The 17,702-nt window shown below is 43.7% G+C and overlaps 1 protein-coding gene across 2 annotated transcripts in view; it reads right to left on the reverse strand.

Annotated features, from left to right (window-relative positions):
• LOC114667663 (intercellular adhesion molecule 1-like) overlaps positions 1 to 17,702 on the reverse strand; it is an 82,252-nt gene that overhangs the window by 24,312 nt on the left and 40,238 nt on the right. For both annotated transcript variants that reach the window (XM_051920677.1, XM_028823047.2), the window contains exons 6-8: positions 10,447 to 10,515; positions 7,840 to 7,956; positions 3,972 to 4,043 (exon numbers count right to left, since the gene is read on the reverse strand). In XM_051920677.1, the coding sequence (XP_051776637.1) occupies positions 3,972 to 4,043; positions 7,840 to 7,956; positions 10,447 to 10,515 (258 nt within the window). The remainder of the gene's footprint in view (positions 1 to 3,971; positions 4,044 to 7,839; positions 7,957 to 10,446; positions 10,516 to 17,702) is intronic.

Below are 17,702 nucleotides of genomic sequence, written 5' to 3' on the forward strand. Positions count from 1 at the left end.
ACATTTTGACTTCCCACGTGTCATACTTTACATTTACTGACATTCAATTTCATCCCCTGTAGCCCTTGAATCAGCCTCGTCGCTCTTCTCTCGCCCTCCTCTTGTGCTGTTGTGTCCTTTTTGTAGCCTGGAGACCAAAACTGCACACAGGACTCCAGATGAGGCCTCACCAGTGTGTTATAAAGCATACATTGGACTTGTACTGCACACATCAGGTCTCCTCTTCATCTCCTTTTGCTTAAACTGAGAAGGTTCAGCTCTTCTAATCTTTCCTCACAACTCATCAGACCTCCCATTGTGTATTCTGACCTCACATTTTGACTTCCTACGTGTCGTACTTTACATTTACTGACATTCAATTTCATCCCCTGTAGCCCTGAATCAGCCTCGTCGCTCTTCACTGGCTGTTATGTCCTTTTTGTAGACCAGAACTGTGCACAGGACTCCAGATGAGGCCTCACAAGTGTGTTATAAAGACTGAGCAGAACCTCCTGTGACTTGTACTCCACACATCAAGGCGCTATATAACCTGACAGAATGTTAGCCTTCTTAATGGCTTCTAAACACTGTCTGGCAGTTGATAGTGTTGAGTCCACAACAACCCCTAAGTCCTTCTCATAAGGTGGACTTTCAATTTTCAGTCCAGCCCCCCCCCCCCCCCCCCCCCCCCCCCCCCCCATTATGTATTCAAACCTCATAGTTTGGCTTCCTACATGTTAATACTTTACATTTACTTAAATTAAATTTCATCTGCCACAAATCTGCCCAGCCATGTATGCTGTCTAAGTCCCTCTTTAATGACACCAGATGTCAAATTCCAGATTATCTGCCAATCCACCTAGCTTGGTATCATCTGCAAACTTAACCAGCTTGTTATATATATACCTATCCAAATCATTTATCCATCCATTATCCAACCTGCTATATCCTAACTACAGGGTCACGGGGGTCTGCTGGAGCCAATCCCAGCCAACACAGGGCGCAAGGCAGGAAACAAACCCCGGGCAGGGCGCCAGCCCACCGCAGCCAAACCATTTATATATATTAAAAATAGCAGCGGTTTTAGCACTGTCCCTTGCTGGACACTACTCTTAACATCATCCAATTCTAATAAGGTTCCTCACACAATCATCCTCTGTTTCCTGTGTTTCACTCAAATTTGCACCCATCTACAAACAACACCATGAACTCCCACATTTTAGTTTGATGCCCATCCTCTCATGTGGCATCTTATCAAATACTTTCTGAAAGTCCTGATAAATAATATCATATGCTCCACTTTGACTGTATCCTTTTGTTACTTCCTCATAAAATTGAAGAGCTCAGTTCCAAAATCAGCTAAGTACAAAAGATAAATTTTGGAGATAAATAGGAAAATCTGAGTCCATAAGCAGATTTTGAAACTGAATCCCTAAAACTATAGCGCTACACTGTAGCAATTAGCAGGTTTTGAAGCTCAAACATATTTTCGGTGCATGACCAACTGCATGAAAAATCACAATCACATGTTCACTAAATTTTACTAAAAGGTGTAGTTAGCAGATTTTGGAACTCACATCTTCAATTAGTATTAGCACTAGTAAGCCCGCGATTCGCTAGCGAATCGGAAATCCAAGAATGGCAATCAGTTTCCGTTCCGTCCGATATCTGGATGGATGACATATCATGGAGGGTGGGCGCGTCTGGGGACATGTCATCTAACTACATAAGCATATCTGTAGTAAAGTTGTCTCGTTTTGTGGAGACGTGATTCCGTTGCCTGTGCTGACACCGACTGCTGGCAGAGTTTTGCACAGCAAGTTCAGTTTACAGGTTGTGGTGTTCGTGTGCCAGCCACTGAGTCTGGGAAGCCGCTGGGTTAGAGTCTGTGACTGTTATGTGATCTATATTACTGGCACAGTGGATTAGAGTAAGTGTGGCTCACAGGTTGTGTTGTTTGGGCGCCACCTACTTACTCTGGGAAGCCGCTGCGTTTTGGGAAGCCACTGCGTTTGACTCTGGGGCGGGCGCCACGGTGCATTACGTTGTGTTATGTGGGCGCCACCTACTGACTCCGGGAAGCCGCCGCGGTTTGGGAAGTCGCTGCGTTTGACTCTGGGGCGGGCGCCACAGTGTTTTGGGACGCCGCTGCGTTTGACTCTGGACTCTGGGGCGGGCGCCAAACTGAATGACTGTTATGTGATCTACATTACTGGCACAGTGGATTAGAGCAAGTCTAGTTTACAGGTGGCGGGCTCGTGTCAGTGCGGCAGTGCGCGTGACATCCGGTTTACAACCTTGTCGTTTCTGTGTTTTCTGTGCAGTGCGGCAGTGCGCGTGCGCCTCGATGTGCCCTGCGCCTAGCGCCCAGCGTCCATATCCGGTTTACAACCTTCGGTTAGTAAAATGGATTAGTATCAATTCAATGTCCTGCTCCACTGACAGACTGAGGAGATCGTTCATCCCCCACACTATGCGACTCTTCAGTTCCACACGGGGGCGTAAACGTTAACATTATACAAAGTTATTGTCTGTTTTTACCTGCATTATTATCACTCTTTAATTTAATATTGTTTTTTTTGTATCAGTATGCTGCTGCTGGAGTATGTGAATTTCCCCTTGGGATTAATAAAGTATCTATCTATCTATCTATCTATCTATCTATCTATCTATCTATCTATCTATCTATCTATCTATCTATCTATCTATCTATCTATCTATTATATAGTGCCTATCTATCTATCTATCTATCTATCTATCTATCTATCTATCTATCTATCTATTATATAGTGCCTTTCACATCTATCTATCTATCTATCTATCTATCTATCTATCTATCTATCTATCTATCTATCTATCTATTATATAGTGCCTTTCACATCTATCTATCTATCTATCTATCTATCTATCTATCTATCTATCTATCTATCTATCTATCTATCTATCTATCTATCTATCTATCTATCTATCTATCTATCTATCTATGACCTTCCCTCTTCTGCACACTTGCCAACTGTTCAGTAAAACTCCTGCTCTTGCTGTGTGCTGCTCAATCTGATCCTTAGTATTTCCTTCCATTAATGTTTTTGTGATGCACATTAGGCTTACTGGCCTATAGTTGCTTGGATATGCCTGGTCAACCTTTTTATATAATGAGATAATATTTGCCATTTTCCAGTCCTTTGGAATTTCTCCAGTGCACAGTGACTTCCTAAGGGCGGGTACGTCAATCTGCACTTTTGTGATCATTTAGTGTGGGTTGTCAGTGCAGCTTTCCCTGTGCACTTGTGGAGACACGGCGTGTCAGTGCTAAGGTTTCAGTCTTCATCAGTCAGTAAACGTGGAAACTGCACTCTCTAGTTGCACCAAAGGAACGCAGTGAGCAGTGGCCTGCTTTTTGCGGGCTGGAGATGCACCAGGAGGCTGAAATCTTCGATTTGTCATCATCAAGGTATGGACTTGCTTAATGTTGTCGCTGGTAGCAGACATGGATGGACGTGCTTCTCCTTTTTCATGCTTAAACACTTGCGTGATCATTTTTGAGCTTCTCAATCCATTCATAAGCAGTGTCTCCACATTGTGCAGCACACACATTACTTTGGCAAGACTTTAAAGTACCTGGTGGGGTCTGATGAAGACTCAAGAACTATTTTGTTCAAGATAACTGTCTTACTTTAGAAAGAGGTTATCCACTGCAGAAACACGTCAAGCTGACTTGCTTGCTCCTCATCTTTAATCGCACAGATTTTACAGATCGGGGGACTGTGAGCACCACACACACACACACACACACACACACAGAGTGGCCTCCGCGCTGAGTTGAGGGATGAGAAATAAGAGATGAAAAGAAGGTCTTAGAGAGAAGAGACAAAACACTCAGAAAAGTCGAATGTGATGGCAGAACCCTTGCCTAAACAAAATTACACCATTTTTTGCCTGGAGAATTGGTATCTCTGCTTACAGTACCAGATTCTTTTTTTAATAAGAAATACCTTTGGATGTGTTGGAATCCTTCAGGAGCTCAGCCATCGTCACTCTGTCGGCTTCAAATGCAATTGTAGAACCTTCAGAGATGAAGACAGATTATGATTATAAAGTCAAATGTAACTCACTGTTATGGTGTGAAATTCTGCATGCAAGTTCATAAATATTTTAAACTAGACAAAGAGCCCGTTTCGAAAACGTAAGATGAAACAGGCATGAGTTTGTGTCAGTAGTGTATGAAGAACAAATAATAAGTAACGAAGAAGATGTTCTGTAATGATTGTAGTCTGCTTTACTCATTACTGTACAGGCTTGTACTGTTAGTTGATGAAGTTTCCAGGCCTATAGTATAATATTGAATGATGAATGTTCCAGTACAATATGGAATAGTAATAAGTATAAGCACCACAAACCTGATATAGGTGTATTGAATGAATGCGCAATTAGGCCTCGAGCTGTAGTCGAAATCGCCTTTCAGGCCTCTAGAGCTTTAATCGAAGTCGCCTTTCTCTTTGAATTTTCGCGGCCGTAAATCTGCCGCCTGCTGCGATGTCGGTCTCGTAAGGTTTTTCGGGCAGCTGTGCAGAAGGCGACTGCGCATTCGGCTTTGGACAGACGTGAGTGAGTAGGCTGGCAAATTATATATAAGATGTCTTTATTTGTAACTTAGACAAAGCAATGTAATATTAGTGTTACATTATTGATAATAACAGCAATGGTTTGATGGTTTAAGATCCCCCCCCCCACCCCCCCAAGGACTGAGTCTCTTTGTAATTTTACGACAGGGTTGGGTGAAGTGCCTCAGTCAACCCCCTCAGGAATGCCAGGCTGCCTAACTGCCAAGCTTTACCTTAACACCTGGTTTGGAGGGCAGGTGTGAAGATGTTCTGTCTCCCCATTGGTCTGAAGTATTGCTGTTTGGATGGCTTGTATCAGAAGCCTTTAAGTACCATGACGCCCTATTGGCTGTAGGGGCTGGACAGAAAATCTATACATGTACTTGCTTTACTTCACCCTCTCTCTCTTACCAAACTGATGAAAGACCATCTCACACACCATGAGCTGAAAAGGACAACATGATGAAGAGCACAGCTCAGCAGCCATATTGAGACAGGCATGCGGCCTGTTCTGAAGAAAGCTGACCACAAAATGAAGCCTTAACTAGAAACAAACAAGTCTGTGAGCCGCCTCAAACTACACATCAGCATTTATCAGGTTGTATGGTTGCTGGCGTTCGCTTATACTTTGCTTATTGTCATTATTTATGAATACAGTAATCCCTCACTTATCGTGGGAGATAGGTTCCAAGGCCGACCGCGATAACTGAATTTCCGCGAAGTAGGGACACCATATTTATTTAATTATTTAACATGTATTTGGATGTTTTTAAACCCTCCCTGTATTGTTTACAACCCACCCTTTACTCTATTAATAACAGGGACAACTGCTAAGCAATATGAAATCGGTAGATAAGTTTACACTTACTGTATAGCGAAGTATACGTAGCTATATATGACGTGATGAATATGCTGCGCAGTAAAAATGATGACGATTGAAGGTGATAATCCCCTGAATGCAGTAGCAAGAATCACGTTAATGTTGAATGAGTGAGATGAGACTTCCTGGTTAATGCAGCACTCCGTCGCTGAGCCAATCAGCAGCACACAGGAACTTAACTGCGTGCTCTGATTGGGTAGCTTCTCAGCCATCCGCCAATAGCATCTCTTGTATGAAATCAACTGGGCAAACCAACTGAGGAAGCAAATACCAGAAGTAAAAAGACGCATTGTCTGCCGAAACCCGGGAAGCAGAGAAAAATTCGCGTTATATATTTAGATATGTTTACATATAAAATCCGCGAAGTCGTGAATCCGCGAAAAGTGAACCGCGAAGTAGCGAGGGATTACTGTATTACCCATAATCCATTATTTAAAGTGTAACTTAGCTCCTGCTTGTCTTTTACTAAACCTAACTGCCTGAGGTTATAAATGTAGAAAAGAAGGTGGGGAGACATTATATGGTACAATACTTTAGAAACAGTGGTAAGTCTGTGAGGCTGGAGGAATTCTGACAAAGGCTATACATTAAAGAATACAAAAGGGGAAAGTACAGTAATATATTACTCTATTAAGACAAAACACTTACTTTCTATATTAGTGTGTGTAATGATACTTGATTAGTAAGGTCTATTAAGGAATACTTACAATATGATTAGTAATGCCTACGGATAGGTGCAAGCAGATGCATTATATAGATTGGATGTGGACTAAAGAACCTGTAGTAAAAGTAATGCCTCTGTAAGCTTGACGCTATATAGCGCCTGACCCGACACAGATTGACACGGAGGCACATATACAATAAAATAAACTATTCATTTTCTTCCCCTGTGGGCACACGTCTTCCCCGTGACCCACAGGTAATACACAGTCCCAGCACTAATCACACCAGTACAACAAGCCCATTTCTCTCCTTGGCACCACCACTCCTCCCAAGCAACCTTGTCCTCCTCCACCCGACTCTGGCCACTTGAGTAGTGGCTGCAGGCTCTTTTTGTAGCCCTCCCAGAAGTGCTCCAGGTGGTAATTGGCCTAATTAGGCTGCATTCCAGCCCACAGAGGCGTGTTAAGCCGTGCAGCTCCTCCGGGTGGTGGCCACGGAGCCCAACGGGTCTGAGTCCTGAAGTCCCACACCTGTGGCCCCGATGTAACCCAGGGGGGCTGCCACCACGTGTTCTGGGGGATGTACAGTTAGGTCCATAAATATTTGGACAGAGACAACTTTTTTCTAATTTTGGTTCTGTACATGACCACAATGAATTTGAAATGAAACAACTCAGATGCAGTCGAAGTGCAGACTTTCAGCTTTAATTCAGTGGGGTGAACAAAACGATTGCATAAAAATGTGAGGCAACTAAAGCATTTTTTGAACACAATCCCTTCATTCCAAATATTTATGGACCTGACTGTAGAGTGGATCCCATGGCTGCTCCCCCAGATCCAGTGTTGAAGGGGTGTCCCGGCCAGGCATGGGACCCGACCGCCCGTCACACCTCTAAGTACTGTCTATTAAAAAGTTATTATCTCTTTCAATCCTGCGAAATGATTAAACTACGAACCTAACAAGATCACCACAGTGTGGAGAAAAAGAATATGCAATAGAAAGGAGAACTCTTGATGGCTGAAGTCACTGGATGTCCTGGAGGTGGTGCTCTACAGCTTAACTGTAACAGGTGCTGCATTACAAGTCTGGAAGGAAGAATCTGAAAACTTACAAAGATCTTCTGCTTGGTAGTCATCAGAGACTCCATAGTAGGTGGTGGTACAATGGTTTAAGTAAGGAGGTAGGGTTCTGAAAACTTCTAAGACATACTGTGATGTGAAGGCACAAGTGGTCCTACAGTAGTTGGGGCACTAATAACTAATAACTAATAACTAAAAGAGGTGGAGTGATCAAGGAGGTAGGGTCTGATAGCTTAAAAGGTTCTTGTATTCTGAAGTCAACTGAGGTTTGGTGCTTAAATCCCTAAATATAGGAGACATTGAGGTGAGGAAATTAATGTCAGGATCCTTACAGACATACTAAAGATGGCCCAGCAAAGACTCTACCTTATAATGGTCATGGGAATTTATTTAACCAGTAAGTCAGGATCTCCAGATCCCGTTGGAGGTGCAATGCGGCTTGCCGTCACACTGCGTTATCTTGCAAAGGCCAAATCCCCACTTCCTTTCTCGGACATTCTCCACTTTGTCTGTTATAACTGACTGTAGACCTTCCGGAAGTGCTATACAAAACTAAACTGAATTGAATCGAAATGAATTCTGAAGTCACAGTGGTCTCAGTGTATCAAGTTCTGCTTGGATTTTTTAGGACAAATACCTTGGGTGGTGGTGGAAAAACCAGTTGTAACCATCACACTCGACTGCGTACTCAGCATGGTGCTGGCTTCAGATTCAGATGAGTGCTTTTCGGTGCCGGTAGTCACTGCTGTGGACTCTGAAAAGAGGAACAAAGTTTAAGATATAAAGCCAAACAGGAGGCACTTTCTAGGTTAGTGTAGAAGAAAAAAAAGATACCATATTGAAGAGTTTGGAGGTTTTCCTGGACCAGTGGCATCAGGAGGGATCCATCTCTGGCTGTGGTACAGATCTTTGTTTTATGGCCTTTAAATTCATTTTTGATTTACATTAATATTGCTGCAGGAGCATCAAGAGGAGTCAGATGAGGTGGCTCGGGCATCTGATCAGGATGCCTCCTGGACGCCTCCCTGGTGAGGTGTTCTGGGCATGTCTAACCAGGAGGAGGCCCCGGGGAAGACCCAGGACACGCTGGAGGGACTATGTCTCCCGGCTGGCCTGGGAACGCCTCAGGATTCTCCCGGAAGAGCTAGAAGAAGTGGCCGGGGAGAGGGAAGTCTGGGCATCTCTCCTCAAGCTGCTGCCCCCGCGACCCGACCTCGGATAAGCAGAAGAGGATGGATGGATGGATGGATTAATATTGCTGGTGTTTCTTATTTATAGTCTCTGGTTCTCATTTTGTCTGTGTATCAATGCCTTGGTTATGTCCCATGTGTTGTGTGGGTGGTTCCCCCCAAGAGGCGGGGCAACTTGCCATTCACCACAAGGAATGGAGCGGCCCTCCTTCCTATAAATCTGGCGGGTTCTCCCATAGTTGCTGGCGGCTCATTTCAAAGGCGCTAGTGTTCACTTGTGTTTTGCTGTGCTGCAGACCTTTTGTGATTACTATACATTTGAACTTGTGCTCTGTTTAAGACTTTGTTTTTGGATTCTGTATTGGGACCTTGCTTTCTCTTGCACTTCCTTTTAAGTTCTATGGAGCTTCTGGTGCTACTTGTTAAAAGTACAGGGTGAGGCAGAAAGGATGGACGTTTTTTACAAAATCACAAAATTGTTAATTTTTTCTTACAAAGAAATTTTTCGAAAGATTTGAGTTAATATTGAAATAGCATTTGACAAAATCAAGTGTGGAAAACAACATCTCCCATGTGGTGTCCTTTATCACTGATGCATTTCTGAAGGCATTCATGGAAGTTGGCCTCCACTCTTTTCAACATCGCTCTGTAGATTTGGGCAACTTCCACGCAAATGGCTTCCTTCAGTTCCTCCAATGTACGGGACTTATATATATTATTATTATTTTATATATATATATATATATATATATATATATATATATATATATATATATATATATATATATATATATATTGTGATAAGCTGCCCGGACACAGACAGACAGACACCATTGTATAGTCCACTACACGTTTATTAAACATAATTTAAAGTCCAATAAAGTGCACAACGCAGTGCTTCTCGCACTAAACTCCCCCAAAGTCCAGGCCTCTTCCAACACAGTGCCTGTTCCTTCAAGCCGCCTCCACTCTCCTGCACTCGACCTTGTCCGCTCCTCACCCGACTCCAGTCCCTCTCTGCAGGGAGGTGGCCCCTTTTATAATTACCCGGATGGGCTCCAGGTGATCCCCGACACTCCTAAGACACTCCCCTGTGTGGCGGAAGTGCCAGCTATACTCCCGGAAGCCCTCCGGGTGTTCCCTGTCTTCTTTCCCCCAGCACTTCCTGGTGTGGCGGAAGTGTTGGGGTTCCGGGCCCTTCAGGCATGGGGGCGCCCCCTGGCGGAGACCACGGGCCCCTCCAGGGTTGGGCTTCCAAGCTCCGTACCCGTGGTCCCCAAAGCCATCAGGGAGGATGCCCCCTCGTGTCCTGGAGGAGGCACAAGCCCTCCTCCACTCCTCCTGGGCGTCCCGGCCAGGCATGGACGCCTGCCGGGCACCACAATATATATATATATATATACAGTGCATCCGGAAAGTATTCACAGCGCATCACTTTTTCCACATTTTGTTATGTTACAGCCTTATTTCAAAATGGATTAAATCCATTTTTTTCCTCAGAATTCTACACACAACACCCCATAATGACAATGTGAAAAACGTTTACTTGAGGTTTTTGCAAATTTAAAAATAAAAAAATTGAGAAAGTCAACTGATTTCATTTCATACAACTAAATACTGCTTCACTAAAAATCTTTGTTCAGAAAACACCCCAGTGCTCAGATGTTCCTAGGAAATGAAAGACATACCACTGTTATCTTTTTTGTTGAAAGGAGAGTCAATTATTATGCAGGCTGAGAGGGGCTCCCAAACTTTTTCATATGACTGTATACGCAGTTATATTTCTATAATCCTATAAATTGTATTATTTTTATTTCTTAAAACAAATGAGATTCAGATCAGAAACGAGAGGAGAGAAGGAGCTCAAGCACGTCACACCTGAAAGTACAGACAGTTATAGCAGAGCCTTTGACTGAACAAAAGGCTTTAAGATGTTTAAGATGTAAAGTGAAGAATATTCTCAGAGTAACAGATGCTGCTTGGATTTTGTTAGGATAAATGCATTTGGATGTGGTGGAAATGCCACTGGGCTCCTCCAGGGTCAGACAGCTTACCTGTCATCATCGTGGTGGTGTCATTTGTAGATATACTCTGTGCGGTGCTGGGACTCGTCACTGAAGAACCTGCAAGGAGGAACACAGTTTGAGATGTAAAGCCAAGCAGGAAGTACTCTGTATATTTGTAGGTCCTGTAGAGGAGCCTACATGTCCAAGGGTTTAAGTTTTGTTTTAGATTTAGTCACGTTTACTTAAGAAAGTATGAAATCTGTCTTCTCAGCTACATCAAATAACAGACAGACATAAAAACACGTAGAGACAAACAGATTGAAAGATACAGAAATATTATGAAGCAATGCCATCATCTGAAAAAACAGAACTTTGTTCTTGGCTTTGAACAATTCTGACAGTAAATTCTGAGCTAAAACAGTTTCACTCTACACTTCTGCCATTTTTATTATCTTTGATATCCCTTAATAAAAAACATTTAGCACTACAAAAAAAGGGAATTTCTGATAGATAGATAGATAGATAGATAGATAGATAGATAGATAGATAGATAGATAGATAGATAGATAGATAGATAGATGTGAAAGGCACTATATATAATAGATAGATACTTTATTAATCCCAAGGGGAAATTCACTTCTGGGGTGGTTTTAAACAACTATCCTTTCTGATTTTTATGAAGGAATTTTCTGCACCTAATGGATCAGCTGAGAAGATTTCCAGTGTCTTCACCATTGTCCTCTGTTTTGAGGAAGGTGTAATATTATGATAAAAATATGAGCTTAAAAAGTAACACTTTCAGAAACCAACTGTTGTACTTAATACAGGTTAGTAGTGGCATAGATACAAATCACAGAAGCTGACTGGTCAGTTAGCCTGGGGGAATACAGGTGGGCTGAAATAGAAGGCCATTCACAGGACAGCATAGCCAGGAAAGGAAAGGATAGGAATTTATGGCATCCCTTCTAAGTCCAGGAGGAGAAGTATTGGATGAAATGGGGGTGTTGAATCTGCTATGACATTGGGAACTACAGACTCCCACTGATGCGGTAGGCATGCAAAGGACCATTAGAACTGGAGAAATTAGAACATTAGAACAATCCAGACAGGAACAGGCCATTCAGCCCAACAAAGCTCGCCAGTCCAATCCATTTTAGTTTTCCAAAATAACATCAAGTGGGTAGGGTGGCACGGTGGCGCAGTGGTAGCGCTGCTGCTGCCTCGCAGTTAGGAGACCTGAGTTCACGTCCCGGGTCCTCCCTGCATGGAGTTTGCATGTCCTCCCCGTGTCTTCGTGGGTTTCCTCCCACAGTCCAAAGACATGCAGGTTGTCCCTAGTGTGTGCTTGGTGTGTTTGTGTGTGTGCCCTGTGGTAGGCTGGCGCCCTGCCCGGGGTTTGTTTCCTGCCTTGGCTGGGATTGGCTCCAGCAGACCCTCGTGACCCTGTAGTTAGGATATAGCGGGTTGTATAAAGGATGGACATCAAATGGAGTTTTGAAGGTCCCTAAGGTTCTACCATCTACCATACTACTTGGTCACTTATTCCATACGTCTGTGGTTCAGCCTAACAAACTTCATCAATCCTATTCTCTGAGTTCCACCAAAATAACATCATCTTGAGTTCTGCAGGTCCCTAAAGTCCTCCTGTCTATCACACTACTTGGTCTCTTATTCCAAGTGTCTGTGGTTCTCTATGTAAAGAAACACTTCATAATGTTTGTGTGAAATTTACCCTTATGTTTCCAACTTAATTCTAATTTCCTTATTATCCAACCCGCTATATCCCAACTACAGGGTCATGGGGGTCTGCTGGAGCCAATCCCAGCCAACACAGGGCGCAAGGCAGGAAACAAACCCCAGGCAGGGCGCCAGCCCACTGCAGTCCTTATTAATTATTATTATTATTAATAAGAATTTAAAACACTTCATTCAGGTGTCCTCTTAATCATCTTTTGTTTTTACTGTAAAGGCTCAGCTCTTTTAATCTTTCCTCCATAACTCATCCCCTTTAGCCCTGAATCAGCCTCGTCGCTCTTCTCTGGACCTTCTCTAGTGCTGCTATGTCCTTTTTGTAGCCTGGAGACCAAAACTGCACCCAGGACTCCAGATGAGGCCTCACCAGTGTGTTACAAAGCTTGAGCAGAACCTCCTGTGACTTGTACTGCACACGTCAGGGCGCTATATAACCTGATAGTCTGTTAGTCTGTTATATAGGTCTCTATAGACATGCTCTCTTTCTCTGTCTCTGACATTTTTCCATCCATGCACGGTGGCGCAGTGGTAGCACTGCTGCCTTGCAGTTAGGAGACCCGGGTTTGATTCCCGGGTCCTCCCTGCGTGGAGTTTGCATGTTCTCCCCGTGTCTGCGTGGGTTTCCTCCCACAGTGCAAAGACATGCAGATTAGGTGGATTGGCGATTCTAAATTGGCCCTAGTGTGTGCTTGGTGTGTGTGTGCCCTGCGGTGGGTTGGCACCCTGCCCGGGATTGGTTCCTGCCTTGTGCCCTGTGTTGGCTGGGATTGGCTCTGTGTTCGGATTCAGTGGGTTGGACAATGGATGGATGGATGGAGTTTGAGGTGAATAGGAAGGTCAAGCTTGCTGGGCTGAATGGCCTGTTCATGTCATAATTGTTGTAATGTTCTAAAGTTCACCCATCCAACCAACCATCCATTCATCTACCCATCCATCTTCTCTTCCCATACAAAGTCTCAAGACATTCATCTTTGGCAACACTGATTGTCTGACAGCAGAGGGATATTTGGAATTTCCAAATAAAAGGAATGAAGCCCCAGCACTGAGAGTGTTCATTTAATCACAAGTCACTTCATTATCGGTGTGTGGCCTACTTTTTCAAAATGTGCAGATAACGGTTGCTTTGTGACACTTCCTGTTTCTCTCGTCAGCTCTTAATAGCACAATCCTCTCGAGTCATCTTACAGGAGTGTTGCCCCCAAGCTAGAAATGTTCAGGCTTAACGGTAACAACGATTACTTTTAATTCCTGGTACTCACTCACACAAGGCAGCATCCAACACTGAAAACAAGAGCATCTTTTCAGGCGGACTTTGCATCACAGGCTCAAAATACCAAGCAGTTGTCTGCAGCATTTGTTTCATAAATGTCATTAATTAAGTTCTTCAGGGGCCAGTCTTATTTTTTTCCCCCGTTATTGTTTCTGCTCTCCTCTTTGCATCTTCATAGCAAGATTAGACGTCTGATTCTTTTTATCTACTTTTTATTCTTGACATTCTTTTGATTGAGGTTTGTTGATGTCACCCAACGTTTGTGTTATGCTGGCTGCTCCAGACGATGCTGTAGTGAGCTCATGTGCCTTTACCTACAGAGTAGCTGCTGTGGTCTATGTGTGTGTGCTTGTCTGTCTGTCTCGGTCAGTGGCGGCTGGTGGTCTATCACACAGGGGAAGTATATTTTAGGCCTACATCATAAAATTAGTCAGTTATTGCATCATGTTATTAACACTTTCAGGGCTGATGTTAACTTTTGTCATAATTCAGGAGTAGAGGACAGTAATCAGCTATAAACTGCAAGAAAATTTGCCCTTCTGTTTTACAGTGAGGAACATAAGTATTTGAACACCCTGCGATTTTGCAAGTTCTCCCACTTAGAAATCATGGAGGGTTCTGAAATTCACATTGTAGGTACATTCCCACTGTGAGAGACAGAATGTAAAAAAACAATTCAGGAAATCCCATTGTATGATTTGTACAGAATTTATTTGTATTGTACTGCTGCACATAAGTATTTGAACACCTGGCAATCAGCAAGAATTCTGGCTCTCCAAGACCTGTTACTCTGCCTTTAAGAAGTCCACCTCTACTCCACTTAGTAATTTTAATTAGTAGCACCTGTCTGAGCTCTTTAAAGACACCTGTCCGCCCCACAGTCAGTAAGACTCCAACTACTACCATGGGCAAGACCACAGAGCTGTCAAAAGACACCAGAGACAAAATTGTGGACCTCCACAAGGCTGGAAAGGGCTACGGGGCAATTGCCAAGCAGCTTGGTGAAAACAGATCAACTGTTGGAGCAATTGTCGGAAAATGGAAGAGGCTAAAGACGACTGTCAGTCCATGCAAGATCTCACCTCGTGGGGTATCACAGATGATAAGAAAGGTGAGGAATCAGTCCAGAACTACACGGGAGGAGCTGGTGAATGACATGAAGAGAGCTGGGACAAAAGTTTCAAAGGTCACTGTCAGTAGAACACTATGCCGTCATGGTTTCAAATCATGCATTGCACGGAAGGTTCCCCTGCTCAAGTCATCACATATCCAGGTCCGTCTGAAGTTTGCCAATGAGCATCTGGATGATCCAGAGGAGGCGGCATAGGAGAAAGTCATGTGGTCTGATGAGACCAAAATAGAACTTTTTGGTCTAAACTTCACTCGCCGTGTTTGGAGGAAAAAGAAGGAGGAGTTGCATCCCAAGAACACCATCCCTACTGTGAAGCATGGGGGTGGAAACATCTTGCTTTGGGGGTGCTTTTCTGCGAAGGGGACAGGATGACTACACTGTATTAAGGAGAGGATGAATGGGGCCATGTATTGTGAGATTTTGAGCAACAACCTCCTTCCCTCAGTCAGAGCACTGAAGATGGGTCGTGGCTGGGTCTTCCAACATGACAATGACCCGAAGCACACAGCCAGGATAACCAAGGAGTGGCTCCGTAAGAAGCATATCAAGGTTCTGGAATGGCCTAGCCAGTCTCCAGACCTAAATCCAATCGAAAATCTTTGGAGGGAGCTGAAACTCCGTGTTGCTCAGCGCCAGCCCCGGAACCTGACAGATCTAGAGGAGATCTGTGTGTGGAGGAGTGGGCCAAAATCCCTGTTGCAGTGTGTGCAAACCTGGTCAAGAACTATGGGAAACGTTTGACCTCTGTAACTGCAAACAAAGGCTTCTGTACCAAATATTAACAGTGATTTTCTCAGGTGTTCAAATACTTATGTGCAGCAGTGCAATACAAATAAATTCTGTACAAATCATACAATGGGATTTCCTGAATTTTTCTTTTTTACATTCTGTCTCTCACAGTGGGAATGCACCTACAATGTGAATTTCAGACCCCTCCATAATTTCTAAGTGGGAGAACTTGCAAAATCGCAGGGTGTTCAAATACTTATGTTCCTCACTGTATGTAATAAGGTCTGTTTTGGTTTTAATTGACTGCATTAGCACATGTGGTGCTAGATGTGTTGCTGTCAGATGAGGCGGCTTCCACAGTGGAGTGCAATAACAACGATAATCTGACCCTGAATGTCAACAAAGCAAAGGAGATTCCTGCCGACTTCAGGAAGAACCACATGACCTTCCTCTCTCTATCAATGACTCCAATCTGGAGTCTGTCACAAGAGTGGGAAAAACAAATGATCTCTCCAGGACCAAACGCAACCTCCTCACTTGGCAGGAGAGGACAGAAGCAACTGCACTTCCTGCAGCATGTGAGGAGAGTTAAACTTCTCCCTCCCAAACTCACCATTTTCTACACATGCAGCACAGAGAGTATTTTTTTTTTTTTTACCTGGTCCCCCCTCCCATTTTAGGGCACCATAATGTTTGAGACGCAGCAATGGCAGGTCTATTAAAGTCGCCATGTTTAGGACTTTGTCGCATATCCCCAGCATGCAATGACTGCTTGATGTCTGCAATTCATTGACATTATCAGGTGCCGAGGATCTTCTCTGGTGCTGCTCTGTCAAGTCTCTCATGCAGCCATCTTCAGCTTCTGCTTGTTTTGGGGACTTGTCCCTTTAAGTTTCTCTTCAGCATATGGAAGGGCCGCTTAATAGCATGAGTGGCTTGGCCATTACAAAATTTTCCATTTGTTAGCTTTGATAAACTCATGTGTTGCCTCAGCAGTATTTTCTGGATCATTATCTTGTTGGAAGATGAAGCGCCATCCAATGAGTTTGGAGGCACCTCAGAATTCATTGTGCCGTTGCCATCAGCAGTTCCATCATCATTGAAGAGAAGAGTGCCAGGACCTGAGGCAGCCATACATGCCCAAGCCATAACACCTCCAGCACAAAGTTCAACAGATGAGGCTTTACCTCTCGGGCAGCTCCTTCTTGTCTGCACACTTTACTCTGTCATCACTCTGATGAGGTTCATCTTTGTCTCTTCTGTCCTCAAGACCTTTTCCCAGAATTCTACAGGCTCTTACAAGTCCTTTTTCACAAACTGTAATCCGCCCTCCTGTTTTTGTGGTGTTCATGTTGCACTGTGTCTTGTTCATGAAGTCTTCTGCAGATAGTCATCTCTGACACTTCCACATCTGCCCCCGATGACTGTTATTGATCTGTCAGACAGGCATTTTGACCATAGTGAGGATTCTTCTGTCTTCAGCAGTGGAGGTCCTCCTTGGCCTACCAATCCCTTTGCGTTTACTGAACCCACCGGTGCCTTTCTTTCTTCTTCATGATATTCGAGACAGTTGACTGAGGTCATCCTAAGGTGTCTCGAATGGTTTGATTCTTGTTTTTCAGCCTCAAAATGGCTTCTTTGAGTTTCATTGGCACAGCTCTTGTCCTCATGTTGAACAATGGCAACTACAGACACCATGGGGTAGAAGCAACCCGAGGTATCTTCTGAAACAATGAAACTCTCCTGAGAAATCACAAACACCGTGACGGCAAACATTATGGTGCCCTGAAATGAGAGGACCATGTAGTAGTAGACGTGTTGTAATTGGTGTATGGTGTGACCAAAAACCGAAACGTACATAAATCCCCTTAAATGAAATTCTGCAATATGCACTTTAATCATAATGTCTGAATTTTCATAAACTGTGGAACACAGGGGCAAATGAAGGAAATACTGTAATGTGCCTTAATCCCATACATTATGGAGGGCACAGTATAACACAAGATCTTTCACTATAAGTGGTCGTGCTCTTCAGACGCATATTATTGCGGCCATCCTTCTAAGCAGCACAGTCCTTTTCCATTTAATAACCGTCTACATACCACTAGATGTTCAAACGTAGATTTCTTAGGTTTGCACTGTTGCTAGGCAACGTGAGCACCAAATATACCAGTTTGGTTTCCTGTGTTGCCTTTTGCTGTAACGCCAGGTGGTTGGGCAACGACAAGTGCTTCGTGTCTGAGATCAAATCATCAAAACTGAAAACCTCATTTTTATCAAATGAAAACAGACATGACTCAGAGTGGTTTGCCCACAGCTTTAGGGTCCCAGATTTAAGTCCTGGCTCAGTCATTGTCTGTGTGGAGTTTGCACATCTCCAAGTAATTGGATTTTCCTCCCTTATCTCCAAATCTCCAACAA

Source organism: Erpetoichthys calabaricus, chromosome 17, assembly GCF_900747795.2.
Source record: "Erpetoichthys calabaricus chromosome 17, fErpCal1.3, whole genome shotgun sequence".
Taxonomy (NCBI): domain Eukaryota; kingdom Metazoa; phylum Chordata; class Cladistia; order Polypteriformes; family Polypteridae; genus Erpetoichthys; species Erpetoichthys calabaricus.